The sequence below is a fragment of the Oratosquilla oratoria genome, chromosome 21 (assembly GCF_046742065.1).
Source record: "Oratosquilla oratoria isolate Oo_2021 chromosome 21, ASM4674206v1, whole genome shotgun sequence".
Lineage (NCBI taxonomy): Eukaryota > Metazoa > Arthropoda > Malacostraca > Stomatopoda > Squillidae > Oratosquilla > Oratosquilla oratoria.
Window position 1 is genome coordinate 19,996,256 of NC_134797.1, and position 25,819 is coordinate 20,022,074.

Here is a 25,819-nt window from a genome sequence, read left to right on the forward strand (position 1 = left end):
TCACAAAAAGAAATATCAGAACATCTATCAAAACTGGACGTCAGAAAATCACATGGCCCGGATGGAATTGCAAATTGGATTCTAAAAGAATGCAAAGAAGAGGTAACAGACAAAATACACATCATAATAAATAGCTCACTCAAGGAAGGAAAGATACCTAATGACTGGAAAAATGCTAACATTGTACCAATATCTAAAGGAGGAAACAAGGAAGAACCCACCAACTATAGACCAGTATCACTAACAAGAACTATAGCCAAAATTTGTGAGAAAATCATCAAGAATAGATGGGTAAAACTCCTGGAAGATAACAACATATTAAACCCAAGACAATTCGGGTTCAGACAAGGTATATCATGCACCACAAACTTGATATGCTTCTACTCAAGACTAATAGACATAGTGCAAGAAAGAAATGGATGGGCTGATTGTGCATTCCTAGACTTGCAGAAAGCATTTAACAAAGTACCACACAGAAAACTACTAAAAAAACTGGAACACATAGGAGGAATACAAGGGAACCTACTAAAATGGATGGAGGACTTCCTGACTGGAAGAAAGATGAGAGCAATACTCAGAGAAAAATATTCAGATTGGAAAGAGGTGATCAGTGGAGTACCGCAAGGATCTGTACTGGCTCCAATAATGTTTGCTATCTATATGAATGATATGGACGAGGGTGTGAACTGTTACATGAGCTTCTTTGCTGATGATGCCAAACTGTTAAGGAAAGTAGAAACTGATAAGGACTGTGAAGCACTGCAAGAAGATCTGAATAGGGTATGGAACTGGAGTCAGAAATGGGAAGTGGATTTTAATACTAAGAAGTGTAGCATAATGGAGTTTGGAAAAAGCAAAAACAGAATATCAAGAAATTATACAATTGGAACCAAGGAAGTAAAGAAAGTAGGATCCGAAAAAGACTTGGGAGTTATTATCACAAACGACTTGTTCTATGATACACAGATTAACAAAATTGTCGGGGAGACTTACAACTTGCTAAGATCAATAAAAGTGGCTTTTGCTTACCTGGACGAAGACATGATAAAAAAAAATTTGGTTACATTGATAAGGCCTAGACTAGAGTATGCGGCAACATTATGGTCCCCCAGTACCAAAAAGAACATAAAGAAAATAGAAAGAATCCAAAGAGCAGCTACAAAAATGGCACCTGCACTTGCAAACCTATCATACGAGGAGAGATTGGCTAAACTGGAGCTACCGATACTGGAGGAAAGAAGAGAGAGAGGAGACCTACTGACCATCTACAGAATCATGAAAGGCACAGAGATACTTGATAGAGAAGAATTACTAAACTGGGACAAGAGAAACAAAAGAGGACATGGAAAGAAATTAAGAAAACATAGCTATAGAAGAGAACTGAAGAAAAACAGTTTTCCACACAGATTTTTAGACACTTGGAACAAACTGGATAATGAAATAGTAAGCGCAAAAACCATTCACGAGTTTAAAAGCAAACTAGACACTGAGAGATACAATGGCGGGACAACACGAGCATAGCTCCCCTTCCTGCAAAATACAACTAGGTAAATACAACTAGGTAAATACAAAGAAAAAAATACCTGATGATACAAATTCAATCTTTCAGACATTTAATTAAAAACTTTTTGTTTGACATCATCACAGAACCCCAATACTAAGACTTAGCTATCTAGATACCAAGGCCTTTCCCCCCCCTTACACTCCCACCCATTTCATTCCCATCCATTCCACTCCCACCACACTTTCCTTCCTCTCACCTTAGCCCCTTATGGATGATGTGTCATCCCTGTATCTCATCCATTGCCCTGGGTCAGAAGCAATGCAACAAGACATAGTACATCCATAGCTAGGCCACTTCATTTAATTGGGAACCCCCCCTTTTCCATCCCCTCATGCAGAAAAAGAAAAGGGAAAAATCTCTTCTAGCTGTGTCAAAATATCAATCACACATAACCACTCCCTATGCCCCATCCTCACCCCTCTCTTCCTTGCATCACAGTATCATCTATACACAACCATTCTCCACTCATCCATATCTCTTTCCTTCTCCCTTCCTCAACAGACATTCCCATCTTGCTCAACACCCCTTTCACCCTATCCACCCATCTCATCCTTGATCATCCCCTCAAGTTTACTCCACCTCTGCCTTCCACACTTCTTTTACTAATCTTTCTTCACTCATTCTTTACATGTGTCCAAACCATCCTAATACTCTTTCATCAACCCTATGTCTCATCCCCTGTTCTAACCCCTACTCGCCTCCTCACCTCCTTGTTTCTCACTCAATCTTGTAACCACTACCATATTTCTCAGACATTTTATCTCAAACACATTCAATTTTTCCCCTCTGTCTCTCTTAAATTTCAAGTCTCTGCCTCATACAGTGCTGTTGGCACAATCATCCCTTTGTATAATCTATTTGCATTCATTCTCAAATGTCTAATTCTCATTACACTTTTTAATCCTCAATCTACAATTTACCTCTCCACCTTCACTCCTCCCTTTCCTGCCACATGCAACCCCAAATACCTAAAACCACTTCCCCTAGCTTCTCTCCTTTCAGACTTATTTCTAACTCACTGCCATCCTCTCCCCTACTTAGACCAACAATACAAACTTATGAAATAATTCTGCAGGAAGGACATCAAAGTCTCATCTCCCTGCAACACAATGAACATCACTTTCACTCAGGTGTAGCCACTAGATATAAAAAAAAGCCTGAAATGGAGAGGCATATCATCAAATCTCTAAAATATCTTAAATCAAACATGTCAACAACCAAAGAATCACCAATGATGACCACAGAATTCATCATCAGGGAGAAGTTATCATGAAATGCCCCCTCCATGCCAGGAGAGCAGTTATCTCTCCCAGCTCAGCTATATTTCCACTCTAAACATATCAGTGAGACTTGGAGACTGACAGACAGATAGCATTGGGTTTAGAAACTATGCAATTTATTTGCCTATGTGGAACAGAAACCACCTAATGGATTTACAGAAAGGGAGCTGTTGCATCAATCAATCCATTCCTCCAGGTTTATTTTGCAAGAGAACCAAGGCCCCCAAGTAACTGGCAACAGTCACCAGACTGGCTCAAAAGTTTCTCAGAGAAGAGATACTGTGTAGTTGTCTCGGTAGGGCTAGAGTTAGGCAATGTAGCATGATGTGTTTGTCATCTTCTGTGTGGCAACTGTATCAAAAGTGGTTTGCTTCTGTAACCAGGCCTATCTTGCGTTGGCACTGTTTTAAAACTGAATGGTGGCCTAAGTGCAATCATGCCAGCATGTTCTTGCTTCTCCTGTGAAGGATTTCTTTGCAGGCCTAACGTCTGAAGGCGTTTTGTGGGCATTGGGCATTTGATGGATGGTCCTGGAGTACTTCTTTTGTAATTTGAGTATGCATTTTTGTATGGTTGTGTTGCATGGTATTTACCTAACTGTAATATACAGGAAAAGAGTAATGCTTGCTGGGTCCCGTCTATTCTCTGTTTTTCTAACATACTACCTAGACTCAAATCTATGTACAGTTCCAACTTAAACTATATCTTTGATTTCCAATTATCATATTTAGACTTGAACTCATGTATCGTTTGAGCTTGAGCTATATCACCTAAGACATTCTACATATTTATACATCTATATGGAAAACTGTATTTCTTCACATCCTTTCAACATGTGGTCTTTCTTAATTTACTTCTATGACCTCTTAAAGCTCTCCCATCTTTAATCAGGAGATCTCTTCCATCAATGTAATTTATCCTTTCCAGTGACCTGAACACAGTAATCATGTCCCGGGAAAACTAACAGCAACTAAACCAGTCAAACTTCCCCTAACCGTTCTCTTTCTCATTAACCCTCTCACTGCATTATTTGGATTTCCCTCATATTCTTAAAAAAATGTAATAAAAAAAAAAGAAAGAGAGGAAGAGAGAGAGAGAGAGAGAGAGAGAGAGAGAGAGAGAGAGAAACATACCTTTCTATCTAAAGATTCAAGAACTTGTGTCCTTGACATTCACTGCCTGTAACTTGGGCATACATCATTGTATGCCTGGTATTGTTATTCTCTTGACTGAGGGAATGGAGTTGCTTACTGCAGTGAAAAGATTTTTTTTTCCATTTGTCACAGTCAAAGTCAACATAGATTGTGTGACTTGAGTAGCTTGTCACAAAAGATTTCAGTTCAATAAGTCCAGATCAAGAAAAATGTTTCTACAAATCATAATAATTGATGGTTAAAGATCTTTTCAAAGCTAAATAAAAATGTATATGTAAAATTTTGCCTAGAATGTTTTACAAATTTACAGAATATGACATCTTCATTTTGATGCAATGTCTATTTTATAAGAAGCTTCTGGATCCACAGAAATGACCTGAATGAGCCACAGGTTGCATATTTGAATGTGGTTCTTAAGAAATGTTTGTAGCCCTCAGTATCATCTTAGGAAAAGAAACTAGACTGAAAGAGGTTTATGAAAATCACAATGCCCTTCATCTGGATTTAGTCCCCAGATGGATAAGATTGTTTGGCATTAGGAAAAATATCTACAACTTAATTAAAATGATGAAAAAAATTAAACTTTGTTTAAATCTAACTCTTGTTTATATACTGCCAAAAACTGATGAGTCCACTCACATTCTTACACCACTGCTTCTCCTTAAAACCCGAAATGAACCTGATGACTTGGTAATTTCGATGGAGTACATCATCTTAGTATCTTTCAGTGATGGAAACTTGGGTTCAGTAGGAAGTGGCACCTCCCATCGATTTTGTGTAGGGTCTGTCACCTGAGAAAAAGACAAATGATAAAGGATTTTATATATACTAATAGTCAAATCAAAGCACACACCAACATCATAAGCAAATAACACCCATTCAACCACCCCTCCCATCTCAACACCTCAGGGATGAAGAATTACCCTTTCCCCCACCACAATTTCAATGCTTAGGTCAAAAGAAATACAGTAAGTCACAGATATTCCATAGAAGGGGCTTCCAGCTGGAATTCATTTATCTCCATAACTTTACTATATAGTGACCCTCCCCATCCTCATCCACTCAGACCCTCCCCATCCTCATCCACTCAAAATAAATTATGAAGTAGATAAGATCATCCTTTCTGGTTGCATCATCCTTTCATCCACTCCTATTCTCCCTTCACTCACTTCTATCTTTTCAATCACAATTTTCATTCTTTTGAAAATAGTATATATGTACAAGTCAACCCCCTCTATTCACTTCTATCTTTTGACACACATTCCAATCACATTTTTCATTCCTTTGAAAATAGGTTATATGTACAAGTTAACCCCCTAATTTCATATCTAAAAAAGGTCTTAAAATTTGACTATTACTTAAGGATATAATTTTTTTTATTCCAACCTTGGTATGGACCAATAGGTCTTCTGCTGGAATGCTTTACCTTTGTAACACTTTACCTTACACTGCACTACACTATTCCCATAAAACACAATATTTCTTCCTTGAGCGATAAATGGGCCAGTCTGGTGGTCACTGCCACTTACCTGAGAGCCGTGCGTCTCCTGCTAGAGAGACCTGCGGTAACAGATTGAGAGGTTCCACTGTACTGGGGTCTGTTATTACAGATTCAATCATTTAATCAATTTGTTGCCCCTCGTCTCTCTTGCAGAAGACCCATGGCCTTCACATGACCTCATACTGTGTTATTGTCTAGGTACTGTTAGTGTGGAGTATTGTAGTATGAAGTGTTCTGTGTCCTCTGTGTGGTGGTTGCATCTGGGACACTTAGAATCTGTGGCCAAACCTATTTTGTGTTTGTAGCATTTCAATGCTGGATGGTATCCTGAACACAACTGTGCCAACATAGTTCTTACCAGATGTGGGAGGGTTTTCTTCTATAGGGCTTATGTCTAGGTGGAATATTGTTTGGAAATCCACTAGAAACCTCCCTCTGAGTTTGGTGGTCTGACTTGAAGGGCTTCTTTAGTGATCCTAGTGTATATGCATTTTTGTATGAATGTTTTGTGTGGTACAGGTGGTAGGTTTTTACATGTGTTTGAGTAGTACACTACTGATATAGTTTTTTTTGCTGCATTCTGTTGGTGGTGTTTGGGAGATGTAGTGTGAGAGGTGTGTGATGGTAAGACTTCTGGCATAGAACTCTGTTACTGTCATTTTTATGTGGTGTTCTATGGGGACAATTTTTGTTTCTATATGAAATTGTTCAATTGGGGTAGTTTAGATGAATCCTTAACAGGATCCAAATGTAATAACAATAGTCAACAAGATTTTTACTGAATGGAAACGTAAAACCTCACAACAGTTGGCAATGGTTCTTCAGCCATCCTACTGAACTCTGAGAAGAAATTTTGGACTTAACTATGCTGTGCAGGGAAATCTTGGAGATACATGTGGTAAAGTTCTATTTGGTAGAGTCATATAATGATTTCTCTTGTAATGAGTGATAGAGGATGAAGAGTAGGTAGGGGATAAGAAAGGGGTGCACAATTCTCTTCTATCATCCACAAACTTGTCTGTGTATCTGAATCATACATGCCCAGATACATGTGTAGTAATAACAGCAGGGTGTGCATTATGGACTTTGTCATTTTCATTAGATTTTCAAGACTGTATATTGAAAATAGTCACTAATTTACACAGGTCATATCATCAGTTTCTCATATATCAACGGGTTGTATAATAGGACTTATCTGTATTAGCCTGGGTCAGTTTCTATGTCACTGACTTCTTGAGGAAAGTAGTCACCAGTTGTCAGTTCTCCTTATGTTAAAAGGTGGACATACAACTGAATTTGATAGAGTTCTTAGGGGCAGTCTGGAGACCAAGAATGACCCCCTCACAGATGTATCTATCTCCAGACAGAGGTGAGGGTGTTGATGAATTTTGAAGATCAGTGGCATGACAATGATTTTCTCTGACATCCATCTTGTGGGACCACCACTTGCAGGTACTTGTCACTGGCCCCTCAACATAAAAGACAAAGTAGAAACCTAATTATAAATATCAACTCCAGATCTACACAATACATTTATTTTTAACCCTTTGGGGTCTGTATTCAACTCTATATAAACTGTGGCAACCACCATGGTATTTCATGCACAGGAAAACTGTCAGAAGTCAGAAGTCAGAAGTCAGAAGTTAGAAGTCCAAACCTATCAATTCTTTGAGGTCATTTGGTTCTTATATCTGTTCTGGTTGCCACCAGGCAATTCCATTCAGATGAGAGGATGTCCATATGATATCAAGGGGCCATTTTGAATTAAAAATAATCTTACCCTTATCCTGAGCCTCTCTTCAGTTTCAAAAATGAAGTCCATCTTGATTACTGGAATATCATTTGGAAATCCACTAGAAACCTCCCTTTGAAGAAAACCAGAGAGCCCATTGGCATTGGTAGTAAGATTTTTAAACTTATAACCAACATAATCCCGAGGATAGAAGCAATATGGTATACTGAGAGGAATTGAAGAGTTGTTTTTATGGAGCTTCTTCATTTCAGGAACCTGAAAAAAAAAAAAAAAATCACAACTTCCTTTACCATTTGCAACTTTAAAAACAAGTTTCTTCCTTAACAATAAAGAACCTTTCCAATGTCATGGGATTTTTATACATCATTTCCATGTTTTATACACAATTTAGGAATATATTTTATGCATTCATGGCATGCTTTTAAATGAAATACTTTAAAAAAGAAATTCATTATCCTACCACTTCTTTCCAGCAACATCCTTTAGCTTCACAACTCTGTTGACTGACTTCATTTTCAGGATGACAATCAAAACGGAGCTCCAATGGAATATCTAGACACATAGTTGGATCTTCCAAATGAGGGGGCTTCAGCTCAATTTTCTCATGTTTTTCACAATTTGGCAGGATTTTTTCATCGCAATTATAGTCATTCTTCTCTGGTACTTTATAAGACTGAGTTACATCCTGGATATGAAGATTGAGGTGTTGCAACATGCTAGTACATGCACCCCAAAAGAACAGAGGCATAATAAGGATCAATGCCACAATAAACACTGCTATAAATAGCAATGACTTCCACCACAATGTTGATACCTGTTCCTTCTGATTTGAAGGAAAAAGAAAAGACAATTAAGTATTTTGACTAAAATCTTTACCTACTTGAGATATTAACCATGAATTTAGTGTTCAAGACTACTGGTGATAAATGATTTAAACTTGTAATTCACCAAACCTTTTTCTTGTGATGCCATTGGACATCATGTAGTACTAGAGAAGAAATGAGGGGTTCTTGTTTCAAATCCTTATGAGGAAGCTGAATTTTTACCATCTTGTCACCAGAGCAAACTGTAAAGAATCAATACCCTATGATGTATATCAAAACTAAAATGCTGTGTCACATTACTAACTACTATCATCTTTAGCCACTTTAATCTTCAGCAGCAGTCCATACGTTTCCCCCGCAATCCTGCTGATATGTCTGGCAGGTAATGGATTATATTTTATCAATACTCTTAATTCTATCTCCTCTTTGGCTTTAGTAATAGACTCACTTTTCAATGCGAAAGTAGCGTCTAGATCTTTTTGCAATAGCCTAAGGTCCTTCTCATTTTTCATTCTTTTCATGACTTTTGCATCACCTGTAAACATGTTTTCATGTCACTGATTTATATACATATATATCTCTATATATATATACACACACACACACACACACTTTCAGCGAACGGACGGCTTGAAGAGCGCTCTGAAGAAAAGTGAAGATTGTGGATACCAACGCAAAGAGAAGTGCCTTTTTGTATTTGCAGGGGGGGGGAAATTGCTCGTGAGGTAGTGGGAAAGTAAGGAAAGAGGAGAGGGGGAGGGATTGCTGGGGAAATGGAAGGAAATGAGGATGTGGTGGACTTGGCCCAGGCAGACGGGCGTAAGGTAAACATGAAAAGACCACCGGACCAGCTCAGTGATGACGAAATGGCAAATAAAAATGTAAAGATTAGAAGTATAGAGAGGAGCAATACAGAAGAAAGTGACGAGAATATGTTCCAGGGATTTAAAGAGGGTGGGGGGGACACAACCCCCCCCCCCCCCCCGACTGATAAGACTAGAGGAGAGAGTTGATAAGGTGATCGAGGACTTGGAGCGTAAGTTAGGTAACGTAGACTCCATTTTTCAAAGAATTGAAAGGTTGGAACAACTAGAGAAGGCTAACAGAAACTTAACTGAAGAAATAGAGGACCTAAAAAGACAGTTAGGAAATGTAAAGGAGGAGAATGAGAAATTGAAGAAGAATAGTAATGAAAACAAAGAGAAAATAGCTACAGAAGCTAAAAATTGGAGAATAACTCAAGAAGGGAATAAGGTTTCATTCACTGACATAGTCAAACAGCAATTGAAAGAACATAATGAAGACTCAGTTATTAAAGTGATGAGACAGAAGGAGAATATAGTAAGAGAATTAGCTGACAAAAAGAAATGTATAATTATATTAGGAATGGAAGAGAAACATAACCCAGATAGAACCGCAAGAATCAAGGAGGAAAATGAAAGAGTAAGCAGTTTATTAAAATTAGTCCAGGAAGATGAACCAGAAATTATAAAGGAAATTGAGGAAAAATTCAGACTCGGAAAATATAGTACAGATAAGACCAGACCAATTAAGATTAAATTCAGGTCACAAACAACAGCAGAGAAAATTCTATCCAAGACAGGGAAACTAGCAACAAATGATCAATATAAAAAGGTATGGATAAAAAGAGAAATGAATAAGGAGGAAAGAGAGGCAGAAAAGAAGAAAAGAATTGAAGCTAAGGCAAAAAACGAGGAAAGAACGGAGTCAGAGAAAGAGAGATTCTATTGGAGAGTAGTGAACATGAAAATAAAGCAGTTCGACATACTAAAGAAAAACATAAGGGAAACAGAGAACACAATGGAAGTGGCAGAAAACTAAGAGTGTCTTACACAAATATAGATGGATTGATAACAGGATTGAATGAACTGAATGATTATTTGAAAGAAAAAGAACCGGACATAATGGGAATTGTAGAAACAAAATTAAAAGGCCCACTACCACCCAACAGTGTAGGACATGATACATACAATTATTGGATTAGAAACAGAGAGAAAAAACAAGGGGGTGGAGTTATGTTCCTGACTAAGAGGGATATAAACGTGAAAGGTGTCATATATGGAAAGAATACAGTAGAGATGATTATGATAGAAGTGGAAGACCGAGATAAGAAGAGCAGAAAATTTGTGATCAATTATGTGCCTCCGAAAACAGCCTCATGGGAGGAGAGTGAACATAAAAGTATGTTAGAGGACACAAAGATAGCATTAACTAAAATAATGGAAGACGGAGGAAGAATAGTTATGATGGGCGACTTTAATTGCAAAGAAATCTGCTGGGAAGAAATGACAGTAAAGAGTGGTGATGACTCATGGGGAAATGCTCTACTTGAGATGATTACTGACCATTCAATGACACAATGGATACAAGAGAACACTAGGTATAGAAATGAAGAAGAACCATCGAGGCTAGACTTAATAATTACATCTGAACCTAGAATAGTAGATAAGATTGAATATAAAACACCAATAGGTAAAAGTGACCACATATTGATTGAACTGGAACTTAATGAAGAAAAATATATGAAAAGAAATGAACAATATAGAAAAGGAAGAATGATGTATGAAAAAACAAACTTTGATAAAATAAGAGAATTCTTCCAACAAGAAAACTGGGAAGAAATATACAAAGAAGAAACAACAGTGGAAGAGAAATGGAATATTTTGACAAAAATTTACAAAAAAGGAGTGGAAAAGTATGTCCCAAGACAAAAACAAGAAAAAGAATATGTAAAATGCTGGTACAACAAAAGTTGTAGGGAGTTAAAGGACAATAGAGACAAAGCCTGGAACAGATGGAAAAAAGACAGAAGACCTGAAAAATGGAAAATATATACTGGTTATAGAAATGAATATGTACAAAAGTGCAGAGAGGAAAAAAGAAAATATGAAAAAGATGTTATAGAAAAGTGTAAAGATCAACCAAAACTATTCTACAGATTTGTAAACAATAAACTGAAAAACAAACAAGACTTAGAGAAATTAAGACAAGGAGGAGTTGAATACACTGAGGAAATGGAAATGGCAGAAATTATGAACAAACATTTTAAATCAGTGTTTACAAGGGAAAATATACAACCTGAAGAGATTGAGTGGAAGGAAAAAGTCCCCCCTATGGAAGAAATAGAAGTAACAAAGAATGAAATATTGACACACTTGGGTAATTTTGATGTCAGAAAATCGCATGGGCCAGATGAAATAGCAAACTGGATTCTGAAAGAATGCAGGAATGAACTGGCAGACAAAATACATAGCATAATAAGCAGTTCCTTAAAAGAAGGAAAAGTTCCAGAAGATTGGAAAAAAGCAAATATAGTACCTATATATAAAGGAGGAAATAAAGAAGAACCTACCAACTATAGACCAGTCTCTCTAACAAGTACAATAGCAAAAATATGTGAAAGAATTATCAAAAGTAGATGGGTAAAATACTTGGAAAAAAACAACGTACTAAACCCAAGGCAATTTGGATTCAGACAAGGACGATCATGCGTCACCAATTTAATATGTTTCTATTCAAGGCTAATAGATATAATACAAGAAAGAGATGGATGGGCTGATTGTGCATTTCTAGACCTAAAAAAAGCTTTTGACAAAGTACCACATAAGAAGTTGCTTAAGAAATTAGAATATGAAGGAGGAATACAAGGTAAATTGCTAAATTGGATGGAAGACTTTTTGCAAGAAAGGAAAATGAGAGTAGTGATAAGAGATCAGCACTCAAAATGGAATGAAGTAATAAGCGGTGTCCCGCAGGGAACAGTTCTGGCCCCAATAATGTTTGCTATATATATTAATGATATGGATGAAGGAATTGAAAGCTATATGAGCTTCTTTGCAGATGATGCAAAATTACTGAAAAGAGTGAAAACTGAAGAAGATTGTGAATCACTACAGAGAGATCTAAATAAAGTACAAGAATGGAGTAGGAAGTGGGAGATGGAGTTCAATACAAAAAAGTGTAGTATAATGGAATTTGGAAAAAGCAAAAACAGAATAACAGGATCATATAATTTGGGAGAAGAAGGAATAAAAAAAGTAGAAAATGAGAAGGACCTGGGAGTCATTGTTATGAATAATATGTCACCTGAGAAACATATAAATAAGATTTTTGGAGAAACTTATAATTTAATAAGAACAATCAAAGTGGCATTTACATACCTGGATGAAGAAATGGTGAGGAAAATCCTAATCACCCTGATAAGACCAAGATTGGAATATGCAGCAACGATATGGTCACCAAGTACAAAAAAATGTATAAAAAAACTTGAAAGAATACAAAGAGCAATTACAAAACTGGCACCAACACTCTCAAAACTATCATATGAAGAGAGACTACAAAAACTTAAACTACAGACACTAGAGCAAAGAAGAGAGAGAGGAGATTTGATAGCTATTTACAGAATCATGAAAGGCATAGAAATTACTGATAGAGAGAATCTGATAAAATGGGATGACAGAAATACAAGAGGACACGGAAAGAAAATAAAAAAAGACAGCTATAGAAGAGATTTTAAAAAGAACAGCTTTCCTCACAGAGCAATAGACAGTTGGAACAAGTTAGATGAGAAAGTGGTGTGTGCAAAATCAATACATGAATTTAAAAATAGTTTAGATAAAATGAGATATGAAGACGGGACCCCACGAGCATAGCTCCCCTTCCCGTAAAATACAACTAGGTAAATACAACTAGGTAAATACATATATATATATATATATATATATATACATATATACATACATATATATATATATATATATACATATATACATATATACATAAATATATATATACATATATATATTTGTATATATATATATATATATATATATATATATATATATATATGTGTGTGTATTTACCTAGTTGTATTTTACGGGAAGGGGAGCTATGCTCGTGGTGTCCCGTCTTCATACCTCATTTCATCTAAACTATTTTTAAATTCATGTATTGTTTTTGCACACACTACTTTCTCATCTAACTTGTTCCAATTGTCTATTACTCTGTGAGGAAAGCTGTTCTTTTTCAGATCTCTTCTATCGCTGTCTTTCTTGATTTTCTTTCCGTGTCCTCTTGTATTTCTTTCATCCCATTTTATTAGATCCTCTCTATCAAGAATTTCTATGCCTTTCATGATTCTGTAAATAGTTATCAAATCTACTCCCTTCTTTGCTCTAGTGTCTGTAGCTCAAGTTTTGCTAGTCTCTCTTCATATGATAGTTTTGAGAGTGTTGGTGCCAATTTTGTAATTGCTCTTTGTATTCTTTCAAGTTTTGTTATACATTTTTTTGTACTTGATGACCACATTGTTGCTGCATATTCCAATCTTGGTCTTATCAGGGTGATTAGTATTTTCTTCACCATTTCTTCATCCAGGTATGTAAATGCTACTTCGATTGTTCTAATTAAATTATAAGTTTCTCCAAATATCTTGTTTATATGTTTCTCAGGTGACATATTATTCATAATAATGACTCCCAGGTCCTTCTCATTTTCTACTTTTTTTATTCCTTCTTCTCCCAATTTATATGCTCCTGTTATTCTGTTTTTGCTTTTTCCAAATTCCATTATACTACACTTTTTGGTATTGAACTCCATCTCCCACTTCCTACTCCATTCCTATACTTTATTGAGATCACTCTGTAGTGACTCACAATCGTCTTCCGTGTTCACTTTTTTAACAGTTTTGCGTCATCTGCAAAGAAGCTCATGTAACTTTCAATTTCTTCACCTATATCATTAATATATATAGCAAACATTATTGGGGCCAGAACTGTTCCTTGTGGAACACCGCTTATTACATCATCCCATTTTGAGTGTTTGTCTCTTATCACTACTCTCATTTTTCTTTCTTGCAAAAAGTCTTCCATCCATTTATGCAGTTTGCCCTGTATTCCTCCTTCAGTTTCTAATTTCCTAAGTAACTTCTTATGTGGTACTTTGTCAAAAGCTTTTTTTAGGTCTAGAAATACACAATCAGCCCATCCATCTCTTTCTTGTATTATATCTATTAGCCTTGAATAGAAACATATAAATTGGTGACGCATGATCATCCTTGTCTGAATCCAAATTGCCTTGGATTTAGTACGTTGTTTTTTTTTAAATACTTTACCCATCTACTTTTGATCATTCTTTCACAGATTTTTGCTATTGTACTTGTTAGAGAGACTGGTCTATAGTTTGTAGTGTCCTCTTTATTTCCTCCTTTGTATATAGGTATTATATTTGCTCTTTTCCAATCTTTTGGAACTTTTCCTTCTTTCAAGGAACTGTTTATCATGCTTTGTATTTTGTTTGCCAGTTCATTCCTACATTCTTTCAGAATCCAGTTTGCTACTTCATCTGGCCCATGCGATTTTCTGACATCAAGATTACTCAAGTGTTTCATTATTTCGTTCTTTGTTACTTCTATTTCTTTCATAGGGGGGACTTTCTCTTCCCATTCGATCTCTCCAGGTTGTATGTTCTCCCTTGTAAACACCGATTTAAAATGCTTGTTCATAATTTGTGCCATTTCTATTTCCTCTGTGTATTCAACTCCTTGTCGTAATTTCTCTAATTCTTGTTTCTTTTTCAGTTTGTTGTTTACAAATCTGTAAAATAGTTTTGGTTGATCTTTACATTTTTCTATGACATCTTTTTCATATTTTCTTTTTTCGTCTCTGCACACTTGTACATATTCATTTCTATAACTAGTGTATATTTTCCATTTTTCAGGTCTTTTGTTTTTCTTCCATTTGGTCCAAGCTTTATCTCTTTTGTCTTTTAACCCCTTACAACTTTTGTTGTACCAGCACTTTATATATTCTTTTTCTTGTTTTTGTCTTGGGACATACTTTTCCACTCCTCTTTTATAAATTTTTGTCAAAATATTCCATTTCTCTTCTACTGTTGTATCTTCTTTGTGTATTCTTTCCCAATTTTCATTTTGAAAGAATTCTCTAATTTAATCAAAATTTGTTTTTTCATACATCAATCTTCCTTTTCTATATTGTTCATTTCTTTTCATGTATTTTTCCTCATTTAGTTCTAATTCTATCAATATGTGGTCACTTTTACTTATTGGTGCCTGGTATTCTATCTTTTCAACTATTTCAGGTTCTGATGTGATTATCAGGTCTAGTCTCGATGGTTCTTCATTTCTATACCTAGTGTTCTCTTGAATCCATTGTGTCATTGTGTGGTCAATAATCATCTCAAGTAGAACATTTCCCCATGAGTCTTCTCCGCCCTTTATGGTCATCTCTTCCCAGCAGACTTCTTTGCAATTAAAGTCACCCATCATAACTATTCTTCCTCCATCTTCCATTATCTTGTTTAATGTTATTCTTGTGTCTTCTCACATACTTTTATGTTCACTCTCTTCCTATGAGGCTGTTTTTGGGGGCACATAGTTTATTACAAAATTTCTGCTCTTCTTATTTCTGTCTTCTACTTCTATCTTAATCATCTCTACTCTATTCTTTCCATATGTGACACTCCTCATATTTATATCCTTCTTAGTCAGGAACATAACTCCACCCCCTTGTTTTATCTCTCTGTTTCTAATCCAATGATTATATGCATTGTGTCCTATGCTGTTGGGTGGTAGTGGACCATTTAATTTTGTCTCTACAATTCCCATTATGTCCAGTTCTTTTTCCTTCGGATACTCATTCAGTTCATTCAATCCTGTTATTAATCCATCTATGTTTGTGTAGGACACTCTTAACTTTCTGTTATTTCCATTGTATTTTCTGTTTCTTTTTTGTTTCTCTCTGTTATGGTCCGTTTCCTCACCTTCATATTCACTACTCTCCAACAGAATTCTTCTTTTTCTGACTCCATTCTGTTCTTGTTTTTTTTTCTTTAGCTTCTTGCCTTTTCATTTTTTTTCCTCTCTTTCCTCTTTATTCATTTCTCTTTTTATCCATACATTTTTATATTGTTCACTTGCTGCTAGTTTCCCTGTTTTTCCTAAGATATATTCTCTGCTGTTGTTTGTGACCTGAATTTAATCTTAATTGGTCTGGTCTTATCTGTACAGGTAAACGTCGACTTACGATGGCATTAGGTTTCGATAGAGCCATCGTAAGACAATTTCATCGTAAGTCGATCCCCAATTTGTGTATCACTGTTCCGTGGTCACTGTACCTAGCCTACCTGTATATTAACCACCAGAGATACTGAATATAGCCTATTAAACATGTACAGTAGTTTATTTAATTATTTTTATCCTTTTTACCATATTCAAACACTATAATATGTATTTTCAGTACGGAACTTAAATCTCGCGGGCAGCAGCCAATGCCAGCCGTACGACGTGACATAATAATACTCGCATCATAAAATATAGTCACCGCTTATATCAATCGTTCTCTCTTTCACCCGCGAATTTTGAAAACCACAGAGAATGGGATTTAGGGCACATTTGAGAGAATGTAAAAACACAGGGGCGACTACAATAAATATAATCAAGACGCCGATATGGCAGCGTCGCGAATCCACTTGCTCCTCATGACGCCTACATGTGCGGCACCGTATGGAAGGGGTTAAATTATCATATCGTCGTCGTCGTCATCGTAAAGTCGAACAATCGTAAGTCGCGGCCATCGTAAGTCGACGTTTACCTGTACTATATTTTCTGAGCCTAAACATCTCTTCAATTTGTTTCATGATTTCAGGTTCATCTTCTTGAACTAATTCTAGTAAACTGTTTACTTTTTCTTTTTTCTCTTTAATTCTTGTGGTTCTATTTTGGTTAAATTTCTCTTCCATTCCTAGTATAATTATACATTTCTTTTTGTCTGCTAAGTCTCTTACTATATTCTCCTTCTGTCTCATCACTTTAATAACTGAGTCTTCAGTTTGTTCTTTCATTTGTTGCTTAATTATGTCAGTAAATGCAACTTTACTGTTTTCTTGGATTTTTTCCAGCCCTGTGCTTCCTTTGCTATGGCCTCTTTATTGTCTTTATTATTCCTCTTTAATTCCTCATTCTCTTCTTTAACTTCTTTTAACTGTCTTTTTAATTCTTCTATTTCTTTTAAGTTTTTGTTCACCTTCTCTAGTTCTTCCAATCTTTCAACTCTCTGCGCAATCTTGGCTACGTTACCAAACCTATTTTCCCAATGCTCTGTCATTTTATGAAGTTTTTCCTCTACTCTTGCTAATCGGAGGTTGGTATCCCCCTCACCTTCTTTAAATCCCTGGAAACTATTATTATCACCTTCCACTGTGCTGCTCTTATCTATATTTCTAATCTTTACATTTCTGTTCACCGAAATCATCATCATCCTTGGTCCGTCTTTTGTTTACAAGACGCATGGATGAAGAAATTAAAAGTTATATGAACTTCTTTGCAGATGATGCAAAACTATTAAAAAAGTGAACACGGAAGAAGATTGTGAGTCACTACAGAGTGATCTAAATAAAGTATGGGAATGGAGTAGGAAGTGGGAGATGGAATTCAACACTAAAAAGTGTAGTATAATGGAATTTTGAAAAAGCAAAAACAGAATAACAGGAGCATATAAATTGGGAGAAGAAGGAATAAAAAAAGTAGAAAATGAGAAGGACCTGGGAGTCATTGTTATGAATAATATGTCACCTGAGAAACATATAAACAAGATTTTTGGAGAAACTTATAATTTAATAAGAACGATCAAAGTCGCATTTACATACCTGGATGAAGAAATGGTGAAGAAAATACTAATCACTCTGATAAGACCAAGATTGGAATATGCAGCAACGATGTGGTCACCAAGTACAAAAACATGTATAAAAAAACTTGAAAGAATACAAAGAGCAATTACAAAATTGGCACCAACACTCTCAAAACTATCATATGAAGAGAGACTAGCAAAACTTGAGCTACAGACACTAGAGCAAAGAAGAGAGAGAGGAGATTTGATAGCTATTTACAGAATCATGAAAGGCATAGAAATTCTTGATAGAGAGGATCTAATAAAATGGGATGATAGAAATACAAGAGGACACAAAAAGAAAATCAAGAAAGACAGCTGTAGAAGAGATCTGAAAAAGAACAGCTTTCCTCAGAATAATAGACAGTTGGAACAAGTTAGATGAGAAAGTAGTGTGTGCAAAAACAATACATGAATTTAAAAACAGTTTAGATAAAATGAGATATGAAGACGGGACACCACGAGCATAGCTCCCCTTCCCGTAAAATACAACTAGGTAAATACACACACACACACACATACATACATACATACATACATACATACATACATACATATATATATATATATATGTATATACATACATATATATGTATATGTATATATATATATATATATATATATATATATATAGTATATGACCCAGGGCAGTTGGCAAATACAGGGATGACCTGCCATTCATGAGGAGCTAAGATGGGAGGGGTGGAAAGGGTGGTAGACGGGATTGAAATGGATGGGAATAGGTGCATGCCTCTGACTTAACCTCCCTTATGTGGGGAAAAAAGCTCTTGGTATACATATATATATATATATATATATATATATATATATATATATATATATATATATATATATATATATATATATATATATATATATATATATATATATATATATATAAATATATATGCAGTTGTTCATTTCTTTCTCCAGAGCTATCACTACAATGAGCATGTCCCCAGATGGAAGGAGTCTGGAAGGAGTCAAAAGACACAAATAGCCTATGGAAGTAACTTGTATTACTCCTGAAGAACATTACTTTGAGTTAGGTTCGATTATGTTAGGTTAACCACTTCAGTACAAGTCATATTCTCGTGCACACCATCAGCTACCCTATGAACAATGCATCACACTACTCACATTATAAAATATAAAGTCACTGCTGTATTACTCCTCTTTTACTCTGAATAATAATAAACACAAAAAATGTGATCAAACCAGTTCACAGAATCTGGGGGTAACTCATGTACAACTACAAAAATATATACATAATCAAGATGACAACGCCAGCATCCTCGTGTACCCACTCACTCCTCATGACGCCTATAAAGCCATCATCATACCAAAGTGGTTAAGTTAGGTTATGTCGGACTAGATCAGGGATAAATCTTCAGGACAATTTAAATCATTATTCTCCAAACTATAATTTCTATGGAATGGTTAGGTTTGGTTAAGTTAGGAGCTATTGGACTATGTAAGTTTAATGTTGGATATCTTTGCTTATATGTAATAGGTTTCATGAATTTTACTTTTTTTTCAATGTAATAAGGGGACCTTCTCTATAACACTTTCGTAATAAAGGAAATAATCATGCCATGTTTAGCACCTGAGGAGTGAGGTAGAAAATTGTCTGGGGTCACGATCTCAAAGATAAAAAAAAAAAGATAAAAAAAAAGGTTCTATTAGAGGTAGATCGGTAAACAATTACCTACCACATCATAGTGCAATTACATACAATTAACTACTAATGCGTGTGTGTATATATATATATATATATATATATATATATATATATATATATATATATATATATATATATATAGTAATAGGTAATTGTATGTAATCATACACATATACAAAAGTATATATATCAATAAACATTTTTTTTAACAGGTTTTATAACTTTTTATACTGAAACCGTCAAATCAGATATCAAAACTAGACTAATGCCCAAGTTTTGCACTCATATTTGACCTTTGTATTTAATACGATTGTTTAATTATGACAACATAGAACACTAATATAACCGTATATACTTGGTATGTACACACAAAATGGCTTGCAATAAATTGTAAAATAAAACTTACTTTGTACACAAAAGTGCCTGATCACCTTATCAAGTTACCGCCCCCACTCCCGGTGCTGTCTAGCAAGTTGCTGTGACAGCTGATATGCTGGGCACAAGTTGCTAGGCCAGCTGTTCCGGGATCCGAGACGAAAAAAAGGACGTTCATCATGCATAAGTAGGGTTAAAACGGACAATGGAATCTAAGTGAACACCTGCTTGGAATGTGGTTTCGATTACAATAGAAATACCACTATTTAACGTTAAGCTTAGTTCTCAGTATTCAGTTTACTATTCATCATATGATATTTCCATAATGCTCTTTGTTTACTTTAGATTAGATTTACAAAAAAAAAAGAAGCTAACGTTCCATAATAGGACAAATATACTAAAAAGGACATAGAGCATAATTGAGTCAGCGTTTTTCATATAATTCATTTCATGACTTTCAAGTAGCTTTGGGAAAAGCTACCATTATAAATGCGTTGCAGTTAACAATAGAAAACGCTATAGTTACATTACACTGGGTAAGAATGTATTTGGTGAATTAACAATAGTACATTTTCTTACCTAATTAGTAATTCGATCATACTGAATTCAAATCAGAAATCAGATTCTCTCTAAAGCTACAGATTTTTCGTAATGTCATTAACTAATATAATACAGTAATCTCAATTTTATAATTTTTTATTATTTATAGTAAAGCAATTTTTGCACAAACATTTTATTTCATATGAGAAGAAACTTGAATTACACATTAGGATTGAAAATACTGTAATCAAATAGATGCTAATTTATTAATGACCGTACATCAGGCTGGAGGACCTCTTCTAGATTTCAATTTGGCAAAAGTAGGAGTACACACCACGATAACACGTGGCATGGAACGCGCGTTATGTGGCCCACAAGGGTAGACCTGACGCGACTTTGACAGTGTGACCCTGATTGACGCGACCTAACCTAATCCAATGCAATTATGTAACTACGCACAATGTGGTATATATATATCGGCTCCTGTCGCATGTAAAATCAGTTCACCCTTACCATACAATAATGCAGACGAACGCACCAAATCTTCTTTCTCTTCTCACAGTAGCATCGCTACACTGGTGACCATTCGGAACGACAATGAACTCATCTACTTCTGCCATCATTCGGCAGTTCATCGGTGGCAGTGTAAGAGTGAAGACATACAGTGCGCCCGATCGACCGCGTAGTCTCCATCGGACATGAAACAGCATGGCTGAAGCCTTTCGCAATGAAGCATATTCGATTACTCGGACGGTTACGAAGACATTGCGGTGGAACTCAAAGCAGCCACCAAAACTAGACGAACCGACGACGGGGGCGAGAACTCCCATCCATCAGACCACGACAACCCGGAGAAGAATGCGAGTGACGGCAACAACACCAGGAGCCACCTCCAGCCCCAGGAGGAAGAGGGGTGTCAAGTAGCGGGACGGAAGAAAATCCCCCCGTAAAAACACGGAGGAAGGCATGACCGCACCTCTCCCCAAGTTCAAGCTCCGGAACCCTGAAGCCTTCCCAAGCCCCTACCAGGCAATTGTAACACTGGAAAGGGACATCCCGGGGCTAAAGATCACGCTCAACGCTAACCTAAAGGGTGAGTACATACTCACCCCCAGGGACAGGGAGACGGCAATGAAGATGGAGGCCCGGACGGGACCCGGGGTAGGCTGCAGGCTAGTTCGTCTTGAACCCACCGAGAAGCACACCAAGGTTGTGGTTCAGTGATATCCTCTTGACTTCCCACTGGAGGCAATCATGGTCCACCCCCGCGTGGTAACCGCTGAACGTCTACAGGCCAGGTCAGACAAGATGGTCAGACGACAGGTGCTGGTGGTCCTTCAGGGCACAGCACCCGCAAAACTCGACCTAGGGGCCTGGGGTAGGTATCCCCTACGCCCATTCACCAGAGAACCTGTGCGGCGCTTCAAATGTCAGCGCTTCGGACACCTACAGATTCGCTGCCCACACAACAGCAGGTGTGGCGTCTGCAGCTTGCACCACCCGACCGAAGACTGCATTCAACGCCACAAAGCCAAAGAAACCACCAACGCGAGATGCCCGAACTGTGGCAAGGGATACCACGCGTGGAAACTGCGATGTCCCGAACGCATCAAGCGCCTACCCTCCAGGAAAGAAGCACACCAGCAGCACCCACCCCTCAGCCATCGCTTCGTTCCTGCATCACCGCCCATTCGACCTGCATGGCAAAAGTTGGACAGCACCCCGCCAGCCACCCCCGCCCAGGTAACGAGCCCCCGACACCACATGAGCTTCCTGGAGAATCACAAGGGGGCGCTAAACAGAAAGCCAAACCACAGAAGAAGAGATGGACCAGGAAACCAGAGACGGGAACCAGCACTCCCCCCCAACAGGATTCCACCGCATCATCAGCCGTGGTCCTGCAGCCGGCCAGGAAAACCCCGTGCCCCAAGCCTGCAACACCACCCGGGAACCAGCAGGACCTCCTGCGCAGGCTCGTCGACTATCTTGGCGGGGCCATCAAGAAGCTACTGCAGAATCCAGACACACCCCCCACCGACAGAACCACCCTACATGCCTTACTCCTGACGGAGACAATGGGCACCCTGCTGGAATACCGGCCCGCACCCAACACCAACCCATCCCCCGACAGCCGTCACACTGCGAACAGCCACATTCATGATGGAGACAAGTAGTGACGCAAACTCCCTGAATATCCTTGGGTGGAACGTGCAGGGGCTAAGGAATAAGAGGCACGAAGTCCAGCAGACAATTATTCAAAATAAGCTAGATATAATCCTACTCCAGAAGACCCTGTTTCTGGCCACGGGTGAACTGAAAGTGGCGGGCTTCCACACCTACTCGCTGACGCACGTCGTAGGGGGCGATCGGGAATGCATGACGCTAGTGAAGAGCAATATCCCACAACACTGGATCACCAACCCAGTGCCTTGTGGAGAGTGGGTGGAAAGGTTGGCGGTCCGGCTCGACCTCCCCAATTGTCCCCTCACCATCTACATCTACAGAAGCCCGCGGAATCAACTAGACGCAGAAGAATTGCTCTCACTTGCCAGCTATGAAAATATACTAGCGGCTGGTGATTTCAACGCCCACCACCCTTCACTTTAGTCTCCGTCGCCAACCAACCCTGCGGGGCTTCACCTGGCCACCATATTGGAGGAAATCCCCAATATCAGGCTACTCAACACCGGAGAGCCCACATACACACGTGGCGGGAGGTTGGACCTCACTTTCCTCTCCAGCAGACTGGCCATGGGAGCATCCTGAAGCGTCCACCCCACCTTCACAAGTAGACACTACGGTGTACTCACATCCACCCAATGCACACAGACAGCACTCCCACTTCCCACACCGCGCTGGGACATCAAACGAGCGAACTGGGAAGCCTTCCAGTCATCGTTGGATGCATGGTGGGCGGGATACACACCCACCCACAGCATTGAACAGCGTAATAGGGACCTGATGGCGGCCATCGAGGAAGCGGCGGAGGATGGGGAAAACCCCGGGAAAGAATCATCATAAGAACTGGTGGTTCTACACGGAAGAGGTGCGGTAGCAGAACCACCGGGTGAACATGCATCGGCGGCGCTACAGAAAAAGACCCACCCGAGACAGCTTGGAGAGACTTCGCGAGGTGGTCGCCCATGCACTCCAGGTATCACGACGGGTAAAGGAGGCCAAGTGGCTGGAATAGTGTGCCAACTTCTCCCAACACACCAGACCACAGTAGGAGGTGGAAAGACTGGCAGACACCTTCGCAGCCAGATGTGCCAGCGACCAACTTCCTGCGCAGATGAGCCGAATGCTACAGCGTCTCCGACTGGAGAGGGAGCGCCTTATCGGGGACGGCAGGGCAAGACCGGACCCAGCGGACTGCAATTTCACCCATAGGAGCTCACCAGAGCCAAGCGATCAGGGCGACACACAGCCACCGGTGCCGACGGCGTCACCTACACCATGGTGGCTCACGCAGATCAAGTTGGTGAGCAAGGAATGCGGCCCATCTCCCTCCTCAGCTGCGTGGCCAAGACAGCAAAAGGATGGTCCTCAACCGGCTCCAGTGGCGACTGGAACCCCGTAACCCACACGTATTTGGTTTCACCCGAGGTGTTGGCACCTCAGACAGCATCATAGCTCTCTTAAACCACGTGGATAATCGGGTTGCCGTTGCAGTATTCCTCGACCTGGAGAGGGCCTTCGAGCTAGCGTGCCCCCTCGCAATCCTAGCAGCCCTTGTCAGAAAAGGCATTCAAGGCCGGCTACTAGCTTGTATAAAGAAATACCTACAGGGACGGCGTACCAGGGTCAAATTCCAGGGTCACACTTCATCCTACAGGACCTATGAGAACGGTACTTCACAAGGAGGGATCCTCAGCCCTGTTCTCTTCAACCTCCTGATGGAGCAGCTGGTTAGCCTACCATTCTCGACTGGCACAATGTTCCTTAGCTACGCCGACGACCTAGTCCTTGTCGTCACCGGACACGGCAACCTGGTCGCCAAAGCACAGGAGGCCCTCAACCTCTTGAGTGAGAGAAGCGAGGAGCTGGGACTGAATATTTCAGCCGAAAAGTCCGAGGCCATGATGTTCAGGGCACCCGCACTAAACCGGCATCTACACGTCCAGTGCGCGAGGCTGAACTGGACGCAGGCCTACCAGTACCTCGGGGTATGGCTAGATCGCAGGTTGACCTTTGCTCGTCAGGTCACCTACCTGAGGGAGAGAACGCAAGCGAGGACCACAATAATGAGGGCCATGACAAGACCAGGGGTAGGGACGTCCTACGCCGTCCTGCGACTCTACTATGTGCAGACCATCCGCTCCCTAGTAAACTACAGCGCGCCTGTCCTTGTCGCACTCAGCGACGGACTGCAAAAGAAGGTCGAAGTCATCCAGAACCAGGCTATAAAAACTATGTTGGGGGCACCCGGGTGGACCAGCGACTGCGTACTACATGCGAGACTCGGCTGGTTCCCCTCGCCTTCAGAACTCATCAGATCGTGGCCTGCAGGGTGGCCAAGATCCTCCTACGGGACAGGGAGACGGCAATACACACCAGGCTTAGTAGAATCCTACCGCACGATAGGACCCTCTTCACCGCTAACACCTGTACCTACGGAGTCGCCGACGCAGCCAACAAGTTCTTGGACTCCACCCAGTTTCTACGAGCACCCTACCAACCCACCGAGGCATACCAAGAACCACCCCTTTGGGAGCAACCGTCTGTTGAGGTGACGTACACGTCTCTCCCTGCACCAAAGGCCCTGTGTCCTTTGGAGGAGCTACGACAGCTCGTTCTTATGATCATGGTACAGGCCTGGGACCCTGCATCGTCTCCGGCTCGGCTATTGCTCCAGAGAGAAGCTACGAGAGGACTTCCCCACCAAAGGGTGCAACCACTGTGGCCACCCCGCCCGCCACCCACTCGCCCACTACCTACTTCACTGCCCTGCCACTAACAGCTTGAGACAGACCGTCCCGCAGCTTGGGGAGGCCCAACCTTACATCAGCGAGGCAACAAGAGCAGCGAAACTCCTCCCTACAGCGCAAGGGCACTTGAGCACGCTGCTGAGGGTGGTGCGAGCTGCTCCACCACCTCGATAGACCACGGGAGGAAATCAGCGACCCTGGGTAGCGTCCCATTGCCGCCCAAACCAGCGGCAAGCTCCACCATAGCTCGCATTAAGAAATAATCATCATCATCGCATGTAAAACCAGTTAACATTACAATAAAGGAAACGAACTCACCAAAACCTCTTTCTCTTTTCACAGTAGCATCGCCACAGTCTTCTCTGGCTGATCTCTTCTAATCATCCAGCAGTGCCATCATGTGTCTATTTCAGTGCAGTGACCTTGGTAGAGCTCTTCCATCGTCATCAGATCCTAATGGAAGCGTTCTCCTTGTTCCTCATTCACGGCTCCCAGATTCTCTGGGAATCGGTCGA

At 39.4% G+C, this 25,819-nt stretch overlaps 1 protein-coding gene across 1 annotated transcript in view; it reads right to left on the minus strand.

The window, feature by feature from the left end:
• Positions 1 to 20,013, minus strand: part of LOC143036738 (lysosomal alpha-glucosidase-like) — a 79,536-nt gene extending 59,523 nt beyond the window's left edge. Inside the window, exons 1-5 of the mRNA XM_076204425.1 lie at positions 19,868 to 20,013; positions 8,206 to 8,318; positions 7,713 to 8,075; positions 7,280 to 7,507; positions 4,638 to 4,789 (exon numbers count right to left, since the gene is read on the minus strand). Of these exons, the coding sequence (XP_076060540.1) occupies positions 4,638 to 4,789; positions 7,280 to 7,507; positions 7,713 to 8,075; positions 8,206 to 8,301 (839 nt within the window). The 5' untranslated portion in view covers positions 8,302 to 8,318; positions 19,868 to 20,013. The remainder of the gene's footprint in view (positions 1 to 4,637; positions 4,790 to 7,279; positions 7,508 to 7,712; positions 8,076 to 8,205; positions 8,319 to 19,867) is intronic.
• Between the last annotated feature and the right edge of the window lie 5,806 nt (positions 20,014 to 25,819).